The 25,914-nt window shown below is 36.1% G+C and overlaps 1 protein-coding gene across 2 annotated transcripts in view; it reads right to left on the minus strand.

Annotated features, from left to right (window-relative positions):
• The window catches only part of LOC142638584 (exportin-2-like), a 70,666-nt gene extending 45,592 nt beyond the window's left edge, over positions 1 to 25,074 (minus strand). The window contains exons 1-2 of one of the 2 annotated variants that reach the window (XM_075812620.1): positions 24,205 to 25,074; positions 22,720 to 22,982 (exon numbers count right to left, since the gene is read on the minus strand). In XM_075812620.1, the coding sequence (XP_075668735.1) occupies positions 24,307 to 25,074 (768 nt within the window). In that variant the 3' untranslated portion in view covers positions 22,720 to 22,982; positions 24,205 to 24,306. Of the gene's footprint in view, positions 1 to 22,719; positions 22,983 to 24,204 lie in introns of those variants that run through there. The other variant, XM_075812621.1, reaches the window with a different exon arrangement.
• Between the last annotated feature and the right edge of the window lie 840 nt (positions 25,075 to 25,914).

Below are 25,914 nucleotides of genomic sequence, written 5' to 3' on the forward strand. Positions count from 1 at the left end.
TCAAGACAAAGTGCTTAAGGAATTTATTCAAATGTGGTGTAACTAAGGCCTTGTTTGGTTGCTGAGTTACCCATCACTCATCACTCATCACTCATCACTTAAATATCATCATTTATCACCCTATAACTCATTTCTCATAACTTAAAAATCTCCAAAACACTCCCAACCTTGTTTGGCAACTAAACCCGGTTCAGTTTCCTGCATAAAAACTCAAAAAAACTCACATTTTTGTGGGACCCACGGATTGACCACTGTGCAGTGCGCACATAACGGTTACTCATGGTGAGCCTTTGATTTTTTGTTTGCATTTCATCTCTCAAAATGCTTTACCCTATTTCCTTACACTTTTACACTTCAGCTTTCAAACCCCAAAGCCGCCGACCACCCTTGAGCTCAACTCCTCCAGCCTCGCCCAACTACGCTGCTACCATGGTTCCCTCATACATCATCTTCCTCCTTCCTCGTCCCTGAAACCAAACCCACTACGTGCCGCTACACCTCTGTCCTCCGCTACACCTTCGTCCTCCACAACACCTCCGTCCTCCAGCCTCATCCCTGAAACTGAGCCCAGAAATCCATGATTGCTCCTCTGCTCCTCAAGGCTGATCGGCGGTGGGTAAGGGCACGACGAATCTGATGGCTTCTCTGAAGATTACCAAGACCAGTGTATGTCAATTTTTCCCTCATCTTATCTGCAATTTTAGGAAAAAATGAGAATAAATTTGCTGGGTATGCCATAGTGTTGAATAAATTTGTTTCTTTCTTGTTGCAAGCTTGTTTATGTGTCTATGTTAATTGGAGAATGGATGAATGGATAGTTGTATACCTAGGTTTTTGTTTTCCATGTGGTATTGTTTCAAATTTTGTGGATTAGGTTGGGATTTCATGTGGGAAAAGAGTACTATTGGACCCCTTACTTCATCCAATAATCTACTGTTGGACCCCTTGACTCATTTTCTTTTTAAATAATCTTCAATGTCATTCAAATCAAAGGAATTGAGACTAAAAGTCATTGTTGAAACAAAAAGAGAAATTGGAATTCAATGCTAATTGAACATAAATTAGTGTTTTCCTCAATGAGCATATGAATTTAAATATGCCTTATTTCCTAGATCCTTATACTAATTAAGCATGTCAATAGCTTTCCCTAGAGAACATGGATCACCTCCAATTGTTGATTGGCCAAATTGCTCAAAAGTGCCACTTGACTTGCCCCTCTTACAGTTAAACCTTTCCCTCGTCATTGTAGTGTACTCCTTTAGGGCCACAGTCATGTCACTTACTTTATCGACTTTCTTCACCCCTTTCTTACCCTTGGCACTTGTTTCTTGCATGGGACGCTTGCCTGCAGCTTGAGTTTGGTCAACAACATCAATCTCCTCCGTAGTCTGAGGAATACAATCCAAGTTGGGGGTGTAACAGTCATTATTAAGATGGATAGGAGCAGCATCAGCGGCAAGCTCCTCCTCCGGTGCACGCTCTTCATCACTATTCAGTGGGGGTGTGTTTAATGAAATTTGAAGGAGACCATTTGCAATACTGGGGGCAAACAACTGCTTCAGCTTATCGTAGTTGGGGCATCCCTTCTTTCACAGGTTATTTGCAATCCGATCAGCCTACAACAACACAAGCATAAGAACAATTGTTAGGTAGAAAAGTAACCACAACAATGTAAAGGCATACCATACTAACATGAAACTTGAAATGCATAAAGTAACATACTGCCACCACATGTGTCCAAACCTCGTCAGTGCATGTAACAGTTTGGGTGGCCTCATCCCACCCCAACCCCTTACGATTCAGCAATTGAATCCACTTGCGTTGTTTACCCCGAAGCCTGTTGTGCTTTTGGAAAACTTTCTTAGCGGTGAAATTTTTACCAGTCATTTTATTAAGTTCTTGTGTCATTGTTTCTCACATAGGGCCCTTAAAAACACCATTCTCCATGTTACCCTTTATTTGTTCCTCCACCATAATCTCTATAAATATGTGTTCTATGTGGGGTGGCCACATTTTGTTATCCGCATCTTGGGATTCATGTGCCATCTAATTCAAATATCTTACATGGTAAGATGAACACACTTTGTATTGACAGGTAAATAAATGAACAAGGAATATTAATGTGTTTCCGCGACCAAGTATGTTGCATAATGAGAAAGTGCACAAGTAACTATACATAAACAAGTGGTACATGTAAATAAAGATAACACCATACTGACATATATTCCAGTTCATAGCTAAACATGTACATTGTGACCATGTAACATACAAAAAAACAAAAGACCGAAGCATTGTTTTACTACAAAAGTGCTCACTAATAGCCATAGGATAGTGCATGTGAAAGTGTACGCTAACAACACCATAGTAGTCAACAAACCATAGTGGGAACAAAATAAGTTAGCAGAAACAAAATGGTGAGCTATGCACTACAATGCTTCAGCTATTCAATCGCCCCTTACTTAGATGGACTAGCCCCCTCATTCGGAGCCACCATTGGCCACCCACGCCCTGGCCCATAAGGAACTTTGTTGGCCCTACAATACTGCCTCCGGAGTACAGTCAACCGACGCATAACCTGCCCTCTTGCAGAAATCCTTCCCAGTCCGAGCGTTGAGTGTGTTTGTAATCATATCCCACAATGGCTCACGGGGAAGCCCCATTGCAAAATTACCCAGTAGGAATTGGCCGAAGACAATGTCACATAATTCATCGACATAGTTATCATCCCACGTCCTCAAATCCCTAGCCATCTAACAACATCCTCTGATCACGTAACAATCACATATAAACAATAAACATTTTCATGTATTCAATCAAAGACTAACAATAGTGTTTAGGGGTCTTATCTTAAGGTGCAATAATGCAACTTTATCCTCCCTTAAAAATCCACCATATTGTTTATGGATACAGTGTACATTGTTACATACTCTATTGATCTATTGAAGAGTATATTCTGTCACTAGCTAGATCTTATCACTTAAACTAAGTAGTAACTAAAGTAACAATCATAATAAAAAACAAGATAGAGCAACTAAGGCACATCCATCTTTGATTCTAATTTTTTTTTAAAAGGTACATCCATCTTCCATTATAAGAATATCACATGAACCATGTTGAAAAATAGTATAATCACTAAGCAATTAAGCAGGGGAACCCACAGCACGGGTTAAGCAAAGAAATAAAAAAAGAAAAAGAAATTAGAAACAAAGGCATACAGGTAGAGTATTCTAACAAGGGTAGTTACTTCTAAAGGTTTTTTAGATTGTAATTTGTACACGGTTTTTTCTTGCTAATTGTAAAGAAAGTTATACAGAGCCCTATTACCAAACCTTTCATTTGGGTTATCAACCTCAACAAAAAATGCCTTAACTCCAACCACCTTTCTTAACTTGATATCTTTCATCAAGAATAGGGTGAGGTTTTTTTTTTTTCCCAAGCCAAAAGCAGAGCAAAGCATTCATAATACATGGTTATAAATACTGAGACATTGTTCATAATAACATGGTTCTAACAAAGAAACAAGACAGAGATACTTTTAAAATTAAAAAAAATTAAAAAAAAAAACATAAAAGAGGCATAAACATGGGTAGCTATACTTAAGTAGAAAGTAAAAAAAGAGGCATAAACAAGCATTCACAGCCAATGTCTCAATAAACATAAAGCAAAAAATATACATGAGTAGCTATATTGAGACATTGTTCTTAACCAAGCACTCAGTGAAGAAATGGAGGAACGTGGAAAAAAAAAACAAGTGAGAACCTAGCAGCTTCGAGCATGTAAACAAGTGGAGGGGGAGCATTTAGGTTTCACTGGAAAATGGAATCGGTGAACGGAGCTTCGTTGGAGCTAGGCCTTGTGTTGATCGGCAGAATTGGAGCTTAGATTTTCGGATGGATTACAGTGATGATCTTCGGTTGTGCTTGTGATATGAGTTTGGGAGAAGGGAAAAGGAAAAGTGATGAAGAAGAGTGGTCTAGGTGGTTGGGAAAGTAATGAAGTAAAAAGATCTGTTGCTCACAAAAGCCTGTAGTGATGGGACGAGACACTGCGGTGGGACCTGTGTGTGCTGAAAATTTACAAAATTGCCATTGATAACTCAAAACTCTTAACTTGAAAACACCTCTACCGTGTTTTTGAATTAGCTCACCTATATCTTAAAATACTGAAATATGTTAATTGAGTTAAGTGATTGAATAATTATCCAAACAAGCCTACAACCCGTGGGCCCCACCGATATTGGGTTATGAGTTAACAAAACTGATATTTGTTAACTCAGTTCACCAAAATCTAAACAAGGCCTAAGAGTTTACGTTGTTTCACATGGAAATAAAATTTCAAATATATATATATATATATATATATATATATTTTTTCTAGTTTTCATTATATTTATTGTTTATTGCTTCAAATCTAAGCCTTATAGCTTGTGGAATTCAAGCTAAAGCTAGCTGGAAATTTTGAAATATCATATTTGCAACTTGGCCTTTGGTCCAAGTATTTTTTGGGTTGTCTACCAAATTGTAGTTGGAACCTCAACCCCTCAGGGTTATGTTAGGTTGTCACCAGAGTATCTTGATACAAATTAAGATACATTTTTAGCCCATGGGATTATGTGCAAGATTGAGGATTATGAATTGTTATTATAGGGTATACTATCTACATTAGGATAAATGGATAATAGCTTTCTTTCAATATTCTTATTTGTTCCCATCCAAAAATTTTTTTTTTTTTTTTTTTTTTTTTTGCATTTACTCAGGATGTTTTATTTTTTGTCTTGAGTAATTACAATTTAATACTATTCAAATGGTTTGGCTGCAGGATAGAGCTCATTGAAAAATATTGTAGGCGATGAAGAGACAATACCATAGATTTATGAAGCAATTTTGAAGAGTTAATTGATAAGCATGGTGTGGTTGACATAGAGTTAATGGAAGAAATTTGTTATAAGACACATGGGACTTTGGTTAATATTGATATTGGGGAGTAGGAGAATCCTCGTCCTGGCCTAAAGCCCAATAGCGAACTGGGCCCAACCTATATGCTTGAAGGGAGTCCGAGAGGGAAATGGACTGTGAGAAAAAGGAAGCTGAATCATCCCCTATACCTAAAGGGGAAAATGATTCCCGAGGAAAAGGCAAGAAACTAACCTTACTTGAAGCAAGGTGCACGGGTGATCCACGTGTAGTTCCCAAATAGTGCCAATGACCATGGGAAACTTCCAGAACATGCACGAAGGTTGAAGATTTTTATCTTTGCATTAATGAGGGGGTCCTTGCCTAATCTCTACCGCATTAAATACATATGAGAGAGCCTGAACAGTACAAAAATCCCCCAGAAGTCAGAGTTCAAGAATAATAGAGGGAAGGAAACCGATAAGGTAAGGAAAAATATCCCTGAGTGTTTAGCTGGCAACATAACAGCTGTAGGGATAAGAATGAGAAGTGTGCCTATAAATAAGGAGGAAGAAGCAGAAAAAAGCGGTGGGTGCTTTTTAGTAGGGAAAAGGAAAAGAAAGTGAACAACCTTATAGAAAGAGAAAGAGTGTAAGACACCATGGGGACAAGAGGGGAATTAGGGTGTAGTACTTGAATTACAATTGTAAAATATATTGCAATGAGACTAACTGTTTGAGCTTCCCATTGTGGAGAGTTTATTCTCAATTGTTCAATTATAAGTAGATTGTGTAGGACTCTTTAAACTATAATCCTCGGAGGTCCTCGGGGACCAATTTTTGTCTGCCCACATTGATGTTGAAGAGTTTGAGTTCAATTTTGATCAATTTTGTGACTGATGAATGTATGTGTTTGAACAATCTAAGTTATAATGTATGTAGTTGCAGTGTGCAATCTTATTGTTATCTAACCTTGAAAGAAAAGGAATAAACTTGTAATGAGCATCTATAATTTATACTTGATCCAATTAAAAGATGTGCAAATTGTTTTTCTTTGATATACTTAACGTCACATTTGGTTCATAATAATACCAAGATAAGGGATTAGAAAAAAAATCCTTGATGAGTATTCATATTAGCATAATGGATCAGTATTCTTGGAGAAGGATTTAAAATTTTCTTGGTCTTTGAAGAATCTAGCATTGCATTTCAACCACCATACATAACTATCATTCACCTTGAATAACCACACCCCATGCACATATAGAATCTACAATATAAGAATAAATTGTACTATTGCATTAAAAAATTTCATCATTTGCTACATATAATTAGTTTTTAACTAGAAGCCACTAAAACAGACACAAAATCTATCATGTTTGAGTAACTTCATTAATTACAAAAATTGTCCACATTGATGGTTATAATTAGTATTTAGCTATACAATTAATTGTCAAAATTGTGCTATCTAAAAAATTGTCAAATAAAAGATATTGTCCAAAATATTCCTCCACTATGCAATATGCGGTCCAAAATAGTCCAAAATGCTATCTATTAGCTGTGCAATATGTTGTCCCAAATACCATCCAAAAAGCTATCCATCATACTTCAGAATTTTTTTCAAGGCCCTAAAAAAAAGAACTATATAAGAAAAAAAAAAACAATAAACAAAAGCAAACGTTAAAGTTGTGCTTAAACTAATGTATGAAGAAGAGTTCAATTCAAGTATGGGATTGTGTTGTGTTGAAACTAATCATCGCAAGAATAAATTTATATACAGATATATATATATATATATATATATATATATATTCACTAGCTAGTGTGGAGAGTAGAAGGGTTATATTGTGCATTTTAGCCGGTTTGAATAAAGTATTTGTTGTGATCACAAATTATTTGAGACTTTGGGGTTGCTATGTTGCCATGCTTTAAGGGTGTTTCTTGTGAATAATGTGAACAGGATACCCAACAAATATATATCCAATAAATGAAAAAAAGATGCCAAGAAAAGGTTGTATTGCTTTGATGATTCATTTAAATCAAACAAAAGGGTTAAATCAAGCATTCATAGCCATCAAAATTTTGTGCAATTAATCAAACAGAGATAACTAGACAAACTATCCTACCCAATTGAATTTAGCAAATTCCCTTCCTCTTTTTTTGGTTGCAATTGAATGTGTCCAACAACATAAAAACAACTTAACCAAATAAATAAAACATTAGGTCCTTTTGGATATACATCACTAAAAGTTTCTTTAAAACCTTCTCCCCCTTCCTGTGTGTGTTAAAAATATTTAGTATTAAAAAAATAAAAAATAAATAAACACCAAATTCTCAAACTTGGTGGTCAAAATTTATCAAAGAAAAGAATCTAGCCCCAACTAAGTATATTAGAATTCAAGAAAAACATACTAACCCAATTGGAAAACTATATATAATTAGTAGACGAGCAGTACTCATGAATCAAATTAACAAGCCCAAAAAGAAAAGAAATAAAGAGAAAGATGGTGATGGTGATGGGAAATTCTTACAGCACTGACGACAAAAGCCAGCTCCAAATTCTTGTCACATTCTAAAGTCTTCAGCAAGTCCAAGCAGCTCTCTCCACTGCTAGGCCTGACTCCCAAGTCTCTTGGATCATCAACTATCCGGTCATTGTGTACATTCAACAAAGACTATTTTTTGGAGAGAAAAACAAAGATTGGTAATGATGGACAACCTGGAAACGATTTATAATAATAATAATAATAATAAACTATTACTGTATTATTAGTGCAGCCATCCTTACTGAATCATTTTATCAAACATGTATAATTCATTTTTTTTAAACAAAACACATCTCTATAAACATAAAAATTTATTAAAAAAAAAAATAGAGAGGAAAAAGACCTTCTTGTAACGTCAGGTGTTGGAAGCGCGAGAAAGCTTCTAGCGTCGGAGGTTGGAATTTGGAAACAATAAGAAGAAGAGATAGTTTTGGGCATTTTCTGATGAGACAAAGGCCGGTATCGTGGGAACTGGTAATGTTTAGCGGTGTATCTCTATCTCCAGCGACAATGTTAAGCAGTGGCTGTCAGGCCTCGTTTGGGAGGAGGGAATGAAATGGAAAGGAATGAAAAGAATAATTTTAGAATATTCTTCCATTTCCTTGTTTGGAAGTTTTAATGGAGGGAATGGAAAGCTCATTCCCTTGTTTGAGAGTTTAAGTGGAAGGGAACGGAATGGGTAGGAGGGAACACTCATTCCTCTCTACTCCCTTAAAACCTCAAATTTTCATTTCCCCGAAATTGGGAGGAATGAGAGTGAATAGAATTAGATTTAATGATTTTTTTACTAAAATTTCATTTCATTCCATTCCCTCCATGTTGCTCCCAAATAAGATTACTTATATTCCATTCATTTTCATTTCTTTCCATTCCTTTATTTTAAAATATCCAATCAAGGTTACTTAATTCTATTCCATTTCATTTTTTTCCATTCCTTTTCCTTACTTAAATATATTTCATTCCATTCCATTTCTTTCCATTCTCTTATGATCATTTCATTCCATTCTCTTATGAACTCCCAAGCGGAGCTTCAAGCTTTGGAGTTGAGAGAGAGAGAGTACATGGAGGTGCAAGGAGCTGACGTGTGCTGTTGTGCTAGAGAAAAATAGAGAAAGAAAGAGAGCATTTATGGTGTGTTTGGATGTTGTTTATTTCGCTGAAAATTGAAAACACTATAAAGGCTTGTGGGTCTCGTGAACAATGCACAGGACCTACTGAAAGTGTATTGACTTTGCTAAAATGTGCTTCTCAAAAAAGAAAAGAAAAAGAAAACACAGACGCAGGATAGTGCTTTTCAGCACTATCCAAACAGACACTTAGGAACTGTTTAGTACACAAGTTTAAATACATATTTTTAATTTTTAAATAACATTACACGTATTTCTATAATATTATGGGTGGGAGTTTGGAAATTTTCAAGGGCATTTCTGTACTTTTAATTTAAGTGTGCTAGTATCCTGACCTGTCATTCTTATACAGGTGTCAAGTTTTTTTTTTTTTTTTTTTTGTTGATAGGAACAGGTGTCAAGTTTTAATTGGCCATGAAACGTCAACATGCTGACTTGGATTAACCTTGACACAACTTTGTGCCAAAGTTGTCTCCTACCATAATTGATAATTCAGAAACTACGTTATCCCTCGGTTTATATTGCCATGGGCTAATTTTGAGACCAAGGAACCCTAATCCCTATTTCCCTTACCTTCTTTTTCTTTCTTTCTCAGTGCTCTCAATTTGAATCAGTCTAGTAGATGAATTCGTGTGGTCGTGGGCTAGTTGAGAATGAAGAACAGGACAAGAAGGTGAAGTCGATTGTAGTCGAGGAACAAGAAGAAGAAGAGGGAAGTGAAAGTGAAACCAGGTTTGTGGATTTGCCCGGCGATGTGCTTCACAACGTGTTGAAGCGCGTGGATGTGGTTACGTTAGGACGAGCGGCGTGTGTGAACAAGTGGTGGTGCAAGGTGGCTCGGGACGAGCGGCTCTGGGAGCCCATCGCTACAGTGCTCGTTCTCCGCTCGGGCGGGTATGGGTGCTTCGATGAGTTCAGAAAAAAGGTCCCCAAGTTTGTTGGCTTCCGTCAATTCTACCGTTTGTGCCCCCGGCCTCTATCAAAGCCCCCACCATCGGATTTTTTTTCGATCGATCCGTCGGTCTTCTCAAGGCAGTCCTTTTTATAATGAATGAGAGTCTGCGGTATCCGATCGGAAGGGTAGGTACCACCTATTGTTATATTCTTTAATCAATGTTTCATTAATATACCTTGTTTAGGTTTTTCTGTGTGACCCTATATCAACTTCAAGGCTATAAAGTTAAAGTTGATGAATTGGATCTGAAACTTCCTTATTTACAAATATCTTAGTTCTTTCCCCAATTAAGGTTTAGTTTGCTATATATCCACACACACACACAGAAGAGGTATGGCTCTTAATGCTGCATCTTGTTCAAGACCTAGGCACTTTATCATGAAGGGCTTGTAGTTGCATACCTTGATCCGCTACCGGACCAAGAAATTACCCTACCTGATTCATCTGTAACATTCACAATGGTGTTGTTGAAACTTGCTAGAACCTGGATCACTCCTTTTGGTATTCTACATGCACTCTTATGTAAACCAATAAGCCCATTCCTATCTGATCCAATTCTTGGTACAGTTTTGGCCATAATATATTGCCTCGTAAATATAAGTCAGGATATCTATGTAGTGTATTCAATATATATGTTGGAAAAAAAAATGGTTGCTGATGCTTCCCTTTCTACCAGTGTTTGCTGCCCCATTAATAAAAGCATGGTGTGTGTTTAGCTTCTCATCTTTCAAGTGAGATGACTGTATGGTTCAAGCTGATTAATGTATCATGTAGTATGGCATATTTCTGTTTACTGTATGCATGGCATTGCCTGGTTTAAAATCTCCCCCCCCCCCGCCCCCCGCCCCCCGCCCCCAAAGACTATAATTTGATTCAATCATTTGCCAACAACCTGTACTGTTTATTCTTTCTTAGGATGTTTTTTATTTGTCCAATGCAACTGTGTGCGTACTTGTTCTGCCTGGCCCTTAATTATGATTTTTTATATTGTTTTTGCTTAAACCATATCTGTATGTGTACTAGAAAACAATGGTAGCATATGCTTGCATGTGATCTTGCTTTTGTGTGTGTTTGTGTGGTGTGTGCACTTAGAGCCCGTTTGGATAGGCTGTTTACAAATCCTTAACACGCGTTTTAGACAAAAAGTGATTTGCTGAATTGCTTGGCTCCACAAAATCAGCATGTTTGCGTTTTCAAAATCCAGAATTTTCATGTTTGCAAAACACTGCGAAGCTTTGCTTTTTCAGAAATGCAGATGGGCTAACCGTTATTTTTTTTCTTTAGAAAATCAAACTTGCGTCAATACAATAGGAAATAGCACCAATACGATAGGAAATACCAGCTTTATCCCTTCCCCCATGTATATCTCCTCCTTTATTTTCTCAGTTAGTCTATTCTCCTCCATGTATATCTGCTACTCTGTTCTTTCAGTCTCCACTGGCTCTCAATTCTCTGTTCCTACTTTTGCTTCGTTCTTTATCTTGCTTGCCAGGTAACAATTCTCCGTTCCGCTACTGCTGAATTTATGTTGTAGATTTGGGCTTTTTACTGGTGGGTTTCATGATTGTTTGAATTTGAAATCAAAATTTTAGAACTTATTTTGGCTGAGAGATTTGTTGCTGCTGCTGTTTTTGTTTCTTCATGGGTTGTGGATTTATTTGGGTTTTGATTATAATTATTGCTTTATGTTTGTAGACACATGGATATCATTGGAATCAGACCCCTGTGTTTTGTTTTTGGTGGGTTGGGAATAAATGGATGAAGGAGTTTTCTTTATTATGTTTCTTATTCAAGAATCATGATTGTGTTTATGGGCTTTTGATAAAAATTCAATTTTTAACCTTCTTTAGTGATAAAAAGCTTAATGGGTATTGTAAATGCACTTCCAGTATAGTGTTTGTGTATCCTCTCTATGCGAGGCGGCCTTCTGAGTTTGACAGATTTTGGAATCTATTTATGTGTGCTGCTGGGGAGTTGAGGGTTAGATATGTCTATTTCTATGTGTTTGTAGTGGGCATAGTTCTGATAACAAAGGGGAAAAGAGCAAAAATACTATTTATTGAAACTAACAATTTGCTGTTATGGAGAAAATTTGGAATGATAAAGAATTTTACTTGTGGTCTTTACCAAGGAGTCTGCTATCATGTTTGTCAGCTTTTATATGATTAGATATTGGATACATCTTTTACATGAACCATATATTTCAATACACGTATATGAACCATATATTTTAGCTGAGTTTGTAGAGTTGCACTTGCCCTTGGAAATGGGTGTTTTCCCAATATTTCAACTTTCATGGCTTTTAGACAGAGAGATTATATTGTTAAATTTAAAAATTTGCAAGACCAAAATCAAACCTTTTAAAATTGAGGGACCAAAAATGCAATTTACCCTCAACACTAAATAGTTGTAGTATAATTATAGTTCTTGAAGCAAACAATGGAAACAAATATAAAACTACAATTGATATTGCTCAAATTTGAGCTTCACCAAACTTTACAAAGTGTAGTGTTAGAACCTTGATGACAATGCACTGGTCTATTGCTTTTTAGCTTCATTTTACTCTAATACACAAAAAATGCAAAATCATCTTGCTCATTTAAGCATCGATGAAAAACCAAAAAAAAAAAAAAATGATACACATGCATACACCTCTGGGAACAAAAGCAAAAGCACTACAAACAGCCATAACGTTGTTTGTAGTATATGTAGGCTTTTACATTGCTTTTATTATGCTTAAGCGTTGCTGAAGACGGCATATTTGAAATGCTGGAGCTATTTGAAAGTATTGAGTTTGTTTTCGTAGATACTACTGAGTTTCACTTGTTACTTACAAAAGCTTCTGTTCCAACTACTATAATTGTTTTTCTGTTGTGTACATGAGCTGCCATATCACAATTTGACATCTTGATGTTGAAATTGGATTCCAGATCAGAGTGGTTGTGTCTTATAGGAAGTTTAGCTTTTATTTGAGAGGTTAGACTAATTTAAGCCTTAATTTGATTCTCTCCTTTTTACATTATTTTGTCCATAATGTTTTGTGCATTAATCTCAAGCTGAAGATCTGGTTTTATGTACTAGACTTAACATCAAGTATCTTGGGGGCTGTGGCTGTATGTGGTATAATCTTTGTGTGAGAGTAAATGCAGGTACTTCGGAGACTATTAGGATGTGTATCTCAGTTAATCAAGTTGTTGTTGTAGTAAATTTTTCTTGAAGTGAACTTGCCATGTTTTATAATGATGTGGTTTTCCTAATCCCTCATAATAGCTTGGAAGAGTAAGCTCCCTTCAGCTTGGTTGGGCTCATAATGGCTCCCTGATTGGGTTGGCCTGGGCCCAATATCTAGCACAATTTATAACACTTGATATTGTGTTGGAAACTAACGAAAGATAGTATCCCATTATTGTGGGGTTTTCACTTTTTTTGCGGTTCAATTTCTTTCTAAGTATGTTACAACCCAATGCGTTTGATGGTGTTTGTGATGCACTATCCTACGCTTGAAAATGTGCTTCATAATTGTTTGTTTACGAGACATCTTACTATTAATGAAATGAGTCATAATTTCATAGTTTTCAATTCACAAAGAGCTTTCCAAACTTTAGAATTTATTGCAGATTGGATTAGCAATGTTTTGAAATTCTATCAATACACTCTGTTGCTCATAAGTTAAGCTAAGTTTTTGCTCATACTATTTTGGATTCTAGTTTTTGCTCATACTGTTTTGGATTCCAAGAGTCCTGTTGCCTCACCTTGTTATTTTCACCATATTGGATTGTGTACAAGTATTAGAGGGAGAAAGAGAGAGAGAGGAAACATACCAATAATCACTGACCAAATTTTTTCTAGTTTGGTTACTAGGTTCTAGGAACCCGAGTGGAAATCAGACCCCCAGGGTACCAACAAGGCATATTTCCATTTCTTTGTGCCATATGAGTATCATTTGAGCTGGATAGTGGAAGGTTGTATAGAGGGAAATTTTATTGTGGATTGGTAAATTACACATGCATCCAATAGCCTTGAACCTATGATCTCACTCTTTTATTGGAGGAGGGAGTGCATTCGAGTTAGAGCTTTTTGCTAATACAACTAACTGGAATTAAAAATTATTACAAATTTTTAGATGTGGCCTTTAAGCTTTCCATCATAATTGATGCGATTTATTGCATTTTGCATAATAGTTGAACTCCATTAGTTTTGTTTTCAGCATTTTGTGAGCCTTCTTTGTTTTGCTTTTAGCATTTCGTGAGCCTACTCCGTTTTGTTTTTCTTAGTTGCACATTATCTTACTAAGATTTAGATAATGTATGACTAGGTGCTCTACAGATGTAGCTTTGTGCAGCCTTCCTAAGCTTTATATTCACTAGCAGTAGCTCTGTAGCCAAACAAGTCAATAAGCTTTGGATCCATATGTCATAATTTAACTTTGATGATAATTAGCTTTGCTTTTTTTTTTTAGTAATTATTTTAATATAATTATTTTACTAATCATTTTAATATCTTCCTCTTGAAGGTTTTTTTTTTTTTTTTCTTTTTCAATTTTAAATTATATAAATTTCTCTCCATGAATTCCAACAACGACAACATCATTATTGTTATTAAATTATTTTCAATAATAATTTAAAAAAAAAACACTGATTAAAGGAAAAATGACAAAATAACCTTAACAAAATAGTTAAGTTCTTTTTTGGAATTTACACTCAAAACAGTCATTTTTAAAATAGCTTATCCAAACGCTTAATGTAACTTTAAAAATAAAAAACGCATATTTTCACATTTTTACCAAACGCTTATCTATGGTTTTTAAAATGATGTTTTCAGAACGCACGTTTTAAAAACGCTCGTTTTTAAAACGCACCTTTGTGAGCAGCCTATCCAAACGGGTCCTTATTCCTTCTGGCCCTTAATTGCATTTATCAATTTTGCTTGCCAAGGGCCTTGCAGCTCAGTGCCATTGCTTGGTCCCCTTTATGAGGAGAACTAGGGTTCAAATCCCCTTCCCCCACTTGTTACATTGAATTATCAACCCAAAAAAAAAAAAATCCATTTTGTCTGTCCTTATACCTTGTCTATATGTGTATTAGGAAAACTAGGTAGAGTATACTTGTATGTGATCTTGCTTGGGGTGTCATGCCGTTGCAATATGTGGCATATATTTAGTCCTCTTAATTGGATGAGGTTTCATTGGCGTTAGTTATTCTTTTCGCTGTGATCAGGATGTTTCCTTCCTTATAACATTTTTGAAATACGGCAATGAGACTCAGACACTTACTAAAAAGAAAGAAATCTTGCAATGAGAGGTTCCTGTATTGAAGGTTATGCTTTTGGAGCTCTTATATTTCTGATAATCTAGTAGATGCTCCTTACAAAAAGAAAAGAACCTTTTCCTTTGTGTTACTACATCACTCTTTTATGGGGCTGCAATGTTCATTTCTGTGTTATATTTAAGCAAAATTCTTATCAAATGTTCCTTTTTGTCAAATTGAGCTTGATATCACAATGGCATTAGCAAATCTTGCATGGATCTTTCTTGTCAAGATTTGATAGCAGTATAAGTGTTTTATATTACGTTTGCCAGTATATAAAAAACTAGAATGGAATGGATTGAGCAGATCATAAAAGAATTTAGTGGAATTGAAAGGAAAATGGTTTATTTTCTCTAGTGTGCTTGGGAGTTTACAAAAAAAGGAATAGAAAGGAGAGAAATATATAAATTTACTATTATATCATTCTTCTTTTATTTGTCTTTTCTCAAAATAGGGATAGAGTCAATACCATACCACCATTTCATTAAAGGAATGAGTGTTCTACTCACTTTTGGAAAGAATGCTTAGGAGGGATGGAATGAGCTTTCTCTCCTAACTGTTTGTTTGCACGAAATTCCATAAATAAGGGAATGTATGCAATATTCCTTGAAGATTACTTTCAATCCATTGTATTAGATTCCTTTCCTGCTCCCAAACAAGCTGTTAATGGTATTCTGGTTTTCATTAATGATGAAATGCTTCTCTACATGCGCGTTGTTATCTTAATATCTCATTGTCTCAACTCTGTAGTGGATTCTAGGACAGCAATAAGTGTTTTTTGGTCAGTGGGTTTACATCCTGATGCATCCGTTGCAGCAGTGCTTTGTATGTTGTTTACATAGGTGACACTTGAGCAGGCACCACACCTCCTGTTTGGGGTTAGGATCTGATAACAAGTGGTGTTGTGATAAAATGTGATCTGTTATGGGGGAGGATGTAACTTTTGGTTTCTGTGTTGTGACTTGTGATAGAAATAATTTTTTTGTGCTTTTATCGAGATGTTATCTAGATACTGTGTGCTTCAATCTGCTTTAGGTGAATGTCTTCATAATTCTAAGCTCTCTAATTGATGATTTTATTTGTCTTTGATCCACTCTCTCTCTCTCTCTCTCTCTCTCTCATCTGGTTTATTTTGCTATAATTCTTTCTTGATGCTCTTCACAATGGATGAAATCTATCTCTGTGCTAAATGCTTTCTGCTTAAGCACCACCTTGATTGTCACCGAGCCAGAATACAATTTTTACTGGCATCACAGTGAATCCTGTCATCTGTCAATTTCTCCAATTCAGGTTCTGGGTAAATGTACCTATAAAAAAAAAAAGGTTCTGGGTAAATGTACCTAATCCTCAATACTCACATATACACATGAGCAGGAGCATGCAGGCATATCATTCACACACACATCTATGTAGATGCTTCTAAGCTCTGACAGTCCCTTTTGATTTTGACTTACCAAAGAACAAAAAAAAAGGTCCTGATTATAATGGGAAGAAGGGGAGTAGGTAGTCTCTCCTTGCAAACTGACCTTTGTGTTAGTTATAGGATGCGAATTGATGCAAGATCTTGCTTCATGTTTGTGCTGAAAGGATCATGTCAGGTTGGTATTCACTATTCATCATATCTCTAGGGGCTATGATAGTATGATGTCTCATCATGTAAATCATGTCTTACCTTAGACCTCACCTTTTTTCAAATATGTTTAGTTTGTAGCTTTCTCTCCTTTGGTATTTTGATAATAGTTTATAATCATGGACAATATGTGTCTGTTCTCAGCTTGTTGTCTTACCTTTGCCCCTCCCTGTCTTGGCATGGAGTTGCGCACCATCTGCTGTTTGCAACTTTTACCTCCTTGTTGCTTGTTGGTATTCCAGTACAGATTTATTGTCTGTGGATGTTATGATTTATCTTTCAATTAGTGAAATGGTTTGTGTATTTCCCTGTCATCCAAGTGGTATATGCCTCAACGATTAGCTTGTTTGCATCTTTGACTTTGTAAAACTTGGTCTTTCTCTTGCATGATGCACACTTCTTGAACATTCATTTGTCCGAGTATAACTGGATGTAAAATATGGGCTTTACTTTTTGCATTCAATACAATTCTCTTCACATGCTACTGAAATGTGGTATTTTTGCTATGTGTTTCCCCTTAGTATTGCTACTTTTTAGTTTCCTATGTCTAGTATCGATCACACTGTTAACCTGTGTGAATAATAGAACACTTTCAATTAGGCACCAGGAATACATAGCCTACATCTTTAAGTTAAAACCACCACCAAAGGTAGCCCACAGCTTTAAGTAAAATCACCACCAAAGGTGAGGTTTGATATTCTAAAGATTGAGGATGAGGCTCCTGATTTCCCCAGTTCCTCAAGTTAAGGTGACTCCCTGCTATGAGGAAACCCTACACCTAGTCGATGCTCTCGCTAGAATAGGAACCAAGCAAACTGCTGATTTTTTGTTTACTACCATAACAACAGAATTTGCTATAATATATATATATATATATATATATATTTTATGATTCTTTTTGTTGCTTTGAATATAATCCATACTTGCGGTTGAAGGTAATATATACATAGGATAAAGGGATCAGCGTTCCAAATGGTGTGGAAAGCAAATGGCAGCCATGTGATAAGTGACAACGACGCCCAGCATTCATTACCCTCTAATTATAACATCCTCCCACATCACATCACATCACATCACATCAATGTTATTGTTGCACCATATACTTGACGGCGCATTGGGAACTGTAACAGCTGAACCACAACCAGAACCAGAATATTTAACGGACGTTGTTTCTGTTCCATTACCATTTTACTACTCACGCCATCTACTACCTTCTTTGTCTGCATCATGGCAGGCAACTTTGTATTGGCTTGTGTAATCCCGGAGAAAGTATAACATGTTTCCGTAATACCAACTCAGCCTCAGATCTGGTGTTTCATACCCAATAAATGATTGACATTTGTCCAAAAAAGCGACCTCAGGTCACTCCACCAACCCAAATTAAAAGACAATCTCACCCCTGAAAAATTTTCAGACCCCGCCAACTATTATTCTCTGTCTCTCCTCCTTCCTCTTTCAAATTTAATTCCCAAAATGAAATCCAGATATTTTTTGAACCCCCTGCCACTTACTCTCTCACTCTCTCCTTCATCCCTTTCAAATCTAATTCCAGAAATCAAACATTACTCTCTCTTTCATACCCAAACTCCCTCCCATCCACAATTGCCTCTTCCATTTTCTCGTTGCCACAGTGCTCTTCCCCCACCTATGGCGCGAGTTCTCACAGTCACTACCAAGCATCACCGGTCCAACGAGACCGGCCTTTATATCCTCCGACAATCACCTTTACTCTTTTTCTAGTTTCACCAGCAGTTTGGAGAACCCAGGCCATTTTCTCACTCGCCGATTCCGAAGGCCAACCACCCAAAAGGGTAATTTTTCCTTTCTATCTGTTTCGTTTCAGTACATTTTCACATTTTCACATATTCTTTTTCATTTTCTTCTTATTTTTTTACAACTACAGATGGGTTTTTCACTTATCACAATTTTATTTAAAAAAAGAAAAGAAAAGCAAAGGAACATTTTAGTGTGGAAAGGAGATAGATAGTAATACTAGAACCTGAAACATGTTGTATATTTGATATCTTGAACAAGATATTTATATTTTTGATATATATCCCCAGCTTTTATGAAACATGGAGTTGAAAAAACTCATCAAGTATTGAAATTGATTTGTATCTCTTTGAATTTGGCATTGTTGCTGGTGATGCTCGCTACACAGCTAGTACCATTTTTTTTCATTAATGTTTTCATTGGTGGATAGGATTTTCTTTTTAGTGAATTTATGCATTTCATTTAGTAAAAGTTTGGGCTTTAATTATTCCCAAATTTAGTGGATGAAAAATTGTTCTCTTTCTTTGAATTTGTTTTTGATACCATCGGATTTATTGGAAATTTGTAGTAGCTACACTTGTTCTCTATATTAGATATGAATGAGCTGCCCTGTTCTCTCCCTAATGAAGCTTGTGTTTTAATTTCATTTGGCAATGTGGAGTCAGTGTCATAGGTCCCAAATTGTTTTGATCAAGATATGGGCAATCCAATAGTTTGGCAAGTTTGTTCTTCCCTAATAGGCTTTATTCATGACAAAATGAAAAACTTATTTGAAATGGCCAAGTTGTAAGTTTTTGATGTACATTAGTTAGCCATAAGTGTATTAAGTACTGTATGGATTGTTAGTTATCATGCACCCAAATGAGAAGTTTTAGTTTTGAAAGCAAATGACTTACCTTGCAGTTGTCATCCTGGATGATATATATTATTATGTTATCTCATGTTCATGCTAACAATACCTTTTTGTGTCATAATGTTTTTAGCACTAAACGCTTTTTTTTTTTTTTTTGGGTAAACTTTTTTGTTATAAACCTGCATTCGTTATTCTAAACTATAGATTCAAAGAATACCCTTTCTCCCCAAAAAAATTCAGGGTTGTACAGATTGAAATTCCTCACATTGAAATTTACACGAGAATGAGTGTTCTCAAGATGTATATAACTTCTCATTCCTTAAAAAAAAAATGAATTCTCAATATTCAAGTGGGTTTCTAAGTTTTTTTGATTGTCTGAATTTTTTTGCTAATGTTAGTTGCAACTAATTCTGTTTGTTTTTTTCCTAGCTATGATGCAGACAGATGGTTTTGAATATTTAGTGCGCGTTTGGATTCAGCGTTTTGGCGTCTGCGTTTCTCTTTCAGCGTTTTGCCTCTTTTTTTTTTTTTTTTTTCCCCAACCGCACTTGTTGACTTTCCTGCGTTTCACTCTTTTTTTTTTTTTTCCCCCCAGTTGCACTTGTTGACTTTCCTGCGTTTCACTCTTTTTTTTCCCCCCCCCCCCCCCCCCAGTTGCACTTGTTGACTTTCCTGCAGCAGCGTGCTTTTCAGGGGACAACGGCTACTGTTTATAAACAGTAGCCGTATATTTTTGACTTCTCAGCCATTTTCTGCCTTGAACAGTGCATGTGTGTACTGTTCACGTACCCACAAATTATATTTTCAGTTATTTTTTTTATTAAAAATGGGACTCACCATACTATTCACACATTTAAAAATTATTTTGCTACAGTGTTTTCAGTTTTCAGTTTTCAGTAATAAGTTCTATTCAAACGAACCCTTAAAGGAACTTTTCCTACTATCTTGATTGAAATCTTGGAGTATGTGGCTAGAGTTGGAGAACTCCCTGCCAACACGGTCTTTGAAGTGAAGCCTAAAAATATTTTTTCTATAATCAAACGCTTGAAAATATTTTGTAGAGTATTTTTATGAATGCAACTAAACACAAACACTAGAGTATTTTTTAGAGTATATTCTAGAAAATATTTTCTATTGAACCAAACACAACATTTGTACAAATTTTTGTGGATCTAAACTTGTACTAGTTTTCTTAATGAGCAGTGCCACATGCACCAAATTTTTTCACAATTCACTCCCCTCTCACAAGCTTTCTTAATAATTTATTATTTTTATCATTAATTTGAAAACCGTGTAAACTCTAGTTAAAGATTTAATCTAAAGAGGAAAGACAAAAAAGTCTGGTAATAAATTATTCACTTTAAGGTAATATAGTAATTTCTCAATATAAAAAACATTTGATGATAATTAACAGTTTCTTTTCCTTTGAGCTCCCTCCAAATGGGACCAATGTGAAATTGTGGGCTGAAATGGAATTACTTCTTCCATTTTCATTACCAAACAAAGGAATTGGCTCTTCCTCAACTGCTTTTGTTTTCTCATCTTCCTTTTCCTTTCATCCAAAATAATGTAAATAGAAAACAATAGAGACCCCTGTAACCCTCTTAGAGATAGAGGTCAATGAAATCTTCAATGCCAATGTGGCATTTGAACTGCGTACATTAAAATAGGAAGAAGACTATTATCAATAAAAATAAAAATAAAAGTACAAGATTTAGAAGCTAAAGTTGATTCAATTAAGCAGCAAATTTTTATGCAACAATTTTTATAATATTTAAATATATTAGCCAGATGATACACACCAATTTTCTGATGGCCAAGCTGAACATATGTTGTTCATAATTCCCCAAAACATGTCATGTTCTCCTACAAGGCAATCAATAGGCATGACCCTGCAAGATAAAGACCATGGTAACTAAGGCAGTTCAAGAAAAGTCATAGATTGCAATAACACAAACACAATACAATTTTTGACACATCAAATTATACAACCAGGGGAGAACAATCTCTTAATTATGATTCAGCCATAACATTACATAAGTTGGTTACCAACAAACATATCTACAAGAATAAATGTACTCACAGAAAAAGAAAGGACTATTAAATTTTGACCACATATGGTCGGCAGAGGGAGAACCATAGCTCTCCAAAACAGGAAAAATCCAATCTCATGCCTGTTAGGGAAAAATAGAAGCAAAAACTCTACAAAAGTATTTCAACGATATCCAGATATAGGAAATATGAAGAAAGTAAACAAAGAAAGTTCCGGGGGACAAGCATTAAGTCAATATCTAGATAAGAATCTTAAGATTCTGCATACCAATAATTGAATTACATGCGATTGTAGCAAAAGAAACACACACACACAGGCAAAGAAAAGAAAGAAAACGCAAAATGCTTAAGCAGCCAAGTAAGGATGTCATTCAGCAAGTCAAGAATGTACCTCTGGAATAAGGCAAGTGCAAGCCCCAAGATTATAATTCCTTGATGATGTCCAAGATCCACTGCAATTTCTTTAGGCAACCATGACCTAAAAAGCAATTTCTTCCATGAATGCAACACCAGTTGCCGTTACAATTCCTTGACCAGCCAGCATAAGCATCAGCCTATATTCTTTGAAACATGCCATGGCATCCAAATGAGATTGAGTAGGAGGCCAAGAGAGAGACACGACCAATTAATACATTTACAGAATGTATTGATAAGATAAGCATGACTCCTCCAATCAAGCCCTTACAAAAAATTTTGTATCTGCAAGCAAGGTGCTCAATAATAACACATTCTGTACAAGATATGCAACACCATAGTGTACACTCAACTCAAAGACCATAAACTTTCACAGGATATTGAAAGTCGAGTGCATTTACATCTGATTGAATCGTCCATAATAAAAAAGAATGAAGGCAGAATTCAAATCACAAAATGATTGCATGCTTATGTGTGTGTGTGAGAGAAAGATGGAGATAAAGAGAATTTTCCTAATCAAATGGAGCAGTGTAAAATCAGGAGACATAAGAAATTTGAGGTTGATAAATGATAATACACTCTCTCTCAAGTCAGTTGAGTATCCTAGAGCTGTATGATGCTAAATCCCTATCACCAAACTAGGTCTGTCCAGAACCACTTAGACAGCTAAGAACAGTTGTTTTTGGCACAAAAACAAATACAAACGTGTACCAAATAGACCTTACTCAATATAACATGTTCACTTAACAAGCCAATGAACCTACATCGACTTTTCCAGACTATTTTGAGCTCGAATATATACCTTTTGCGATGATGTCAAATCCAGCCCGTATTGCTGAAGTGCATCGTCATACCCATGAATTCTTCTGCCCCATAACATAACAAGTATCATTGTAGCAGTGTAGAGGCCAATAATGCAAACCAGCTCAGCTATACTAGGGGGAGTATTTATCATCCAGCTCCGCATTAGTGTAGGGAGCAACAGAATGACTACCGGTGACCATAAAAATAGCACCATGCTGACAAACCCAAGAATCCTAACACTATAGCATTCATGTATTATGAAGCCAATATAACTTGGTTGATCGCAATATAGTCTACAATTTGTTGACAAATGTAGGCTAAACATGACACCATGAAAACATTTGGAAGATGGAGGCCCTTTTAAAAAAAAAAAAAAACCCAAAACATAGGGAACCACATTGTGGAACCACCATCTGCTTGCTGTGCATGGTAATCTGATGAAGAAAACAGTTCACACAAAAATTCCACATCTCACTATGGCATAAGATCTTGTGAGATTGTACAATCAAATGGTGTTGCTACCATGTAGACCAGTTGACTGCAATGGTAAACCATTTGCTCACCAAGCACGCTGAAGATGACTCATTGAAACATTGACCAAAAATAACCCCACTCCATTGCTGATAAGATCCTGTAAAGTAGCAAAATCGGATGATAAGATGATCCTCTTGGCCAAAAAGATAAGGCACGGAATATATAGTAGAGAGGAAAACCATAGAATGGGTGACACTAATAAATAAAGATTGAAGAACATTTCGACCTAATTCTCTACCAAGCCAGCATAAGACTAGCTTGAGAGTTCAATGCACTGAGTACATAAATAACAGAAGCACCAAGCCTAACAAATATATGCAGATACAAGTAACAATTCAGTGTACAAAAGAGGATTCTCATGTTATGGGTGCCATAACGTTTCCAGCTCAATAACAAAAAAGAAGATATAGCTCCTACAAACAAAATAATGTACTATCCTCATTTCCATATTTACAATCTATACCTTAAATAGGCAAAACTAATTTCTTTACAATCTAGGGGTGAAGTAAAGAATTTTTATTTGGGGGAGGCTGGACAATATATGGAAACGTATTGAACACACACATTTATACATTAATATGTACATACATTTGTGCGTCTGTCCTAAAAATGTTAGAGAAGCTTCATTAAGAACATCAGTAAAGAATAAATTTCACTAGAAAATATACTAACTGGGATTATATTTGAAAATTTTGCACTTTACTTCAAATCCCAGTAGGACTTCAAAACAAAACAAACCCTCCCCCCCCCCCCCCCCAATTTTTTCCCACCAAACCAGCCATGGGCATATTTAACTAATCACAACCCCATTTAAGCACAAAACGGTATGTTACCATAAACTCTCAATCTCTTTAGAAAAAGCAAGACTTATGTTCATCATGCAATTACCACCACATGTAACTGATCCACAATCCTAAGGGAGCATATGATCTTCATCTAAGGTATAAACATGTAAGGAAGTAAACCTAAAATGTCTATATTTCATATCATTAAGGAAATGAGACAACTTCTCAATTATTATTTCCTATTCTCTACCATTATCAATAGAATGAAGAATGGGTAAACATACTTATCAAAAAAGAAAGAATGAAAAAGAACGGGTAAACAGAATAATTGAGTTAGTAAGTATATAAACACTTAAAACAGGGTGGCTAAATTACAACAATTCCCTTGGTCCATGTTTAAGTTAAACCAAAAGAATTTGAAGCTGAAATTTGTAACTCTTAAAATAAAAAAGCTAAGAGTTTCTTTTTTTATAAGCATTAATGTTGATTAGGCAACTTATTCATTCTACCATACAGTTTAAAAGTCCAACTTACTCAAACTATTTGGCAATTATAAGTGTTGCAAAGCTGAAGTAATGCTGCTTGATTTGCTGGATCAAGATATTGATTGATGATCTGGGGGAATCTCCCAGGAGTTTAGGAGGAAAGCCCAGCCAATGATGCTACCAAAACCGCCTTTGGATCCTTTATATCTTTCAGAGGATCCTCCTCTTTCTTCCCAGCATTGTAAAGACGGACAGAGGTAGCAGTATAACGCACATTTTCTGCAATATCTGGCATTTCTTGTCTCTCCTCAACCCTATCCTGCTCTGGCCATAGAAGGAGAGTAACAATGCTATCCACCATTTTTCCCCACAGTTCAACATTTGCAGGATCCAAAATAGCTGGAGATTTACCTAAAAATTGTATAAGCCTGGTTGAAGCAACTGCAACCAGCTTAAGCTCAATGGATCCAGTGATCAGCTTAAGATTAGGTATCCATTGCTGCTTCACAACCAGGGAAAATATGTTGGCCTGAACAGAATTCATTGAATCTGAAAGCTTCATAAAACCATGTTTGACTACAAAGAGTGACAAAAGTATCAAAAAAGACTTCACAAACTTTTCTGCTTGAAATTTTTCTTGCTGTACAAAAAGGATAGCCCAAATAGTAGGAATGTAGGTTTCAATGGCATCATATTCAAGATTCTCAATAACAGTGCTGAGCACATAGAAGCCCTGCTCAGCTGTACTAGGGGATGATATAAGTTCTTCGAATATCTCTAACACCTGGATAAGCCTCCCCTCTTGCTTAAGCTCATGGGGTGCCTTCGGAAGGACGGCCTGAAGCAGACGCACAAGTGCTGGGATATTTGAAGCTTTTTTCCATGACTCAGGTGATAGGATAATGTCAAAAATCTGCATGTAGCCTGGAGGAATCGGTGGTTTATTCAATTCAACAAGCTGGGCCTGCGGCTGAAACGTGTAAGGAAAGAATTCAGTTACATCATTGGCCAATATCAGCTGGAGGGAAGGAAAGAGAGCTGCTTCAAAAGCTGATATACAAGAGGGGTCCCTCTCACACGTCCGCTTGACAAGAATGGCCACAGACTCAAACAGATAGTGATTAAAAATTGTTTTGTTTGGGTTTTTGCAAACTTCCATGAGAATAGAGGTCAGTCCAGAAATGCAGGTTCCAGCAACCTCAGAAGATATTTCTGCTACCCAAGAACCCCCATGATACACTTCATTATATATTGATTCTCCTCGGACTATAGAAATTTGAATGCATTGAATAGGTAGGTCAGCAGCTCAACAAAAAATGGAGCAATGTCGTTTGCAGTATACCTAGCTCTTCCCAATCATCCTTCTCCAGCAACAATTTCTCAATAAAACTCGCAGCAACAGTTCATTTTTACGTTGCGAGTTGTATTGAGAAACTGTTGCTGGTGATGGATGATTGGGGAAGAGCTAGGTATACTGCAAACGACATTGCTCCATTTTTTGTTGAGCTGCTGACCAACCTATTTAATGCATTCAAATTTCCAAACCCATTCATCGGAGTTGACGAGTCAGGATGTGAATGGGTTTTCGATGCTTAAAGCTGGTGCACTGAAATTTTTTACAATGTTCAGGAATCAAATATCAAAAGAAGTTACAGTTCAGATTTTCCGAGTTTTGGTTTGGTTCCTTCTTCTTCTTCTTCCTCTTCTTCCTCGACTACAATCGAGTCCTGTTCTTCATTCTCAACTAGCCCACGACCAC

The sequence above is a fragment of the Castanea sativa genome, chromosome 6 (genome assembly GCF_040712315.1).
Source record: "Castanea sativa cultivar Marrone di Chiusa Pesio chromosome 6, ASM4071231v1".
In the NCBI taxonomy this organism is placed as follows: domain Eukaryota; kingdom Viridiplantae; phylum Streptophyta; class Magnoliopsida; order Fagales; family Fagaceae; genus Castanea; species Castanea sativa.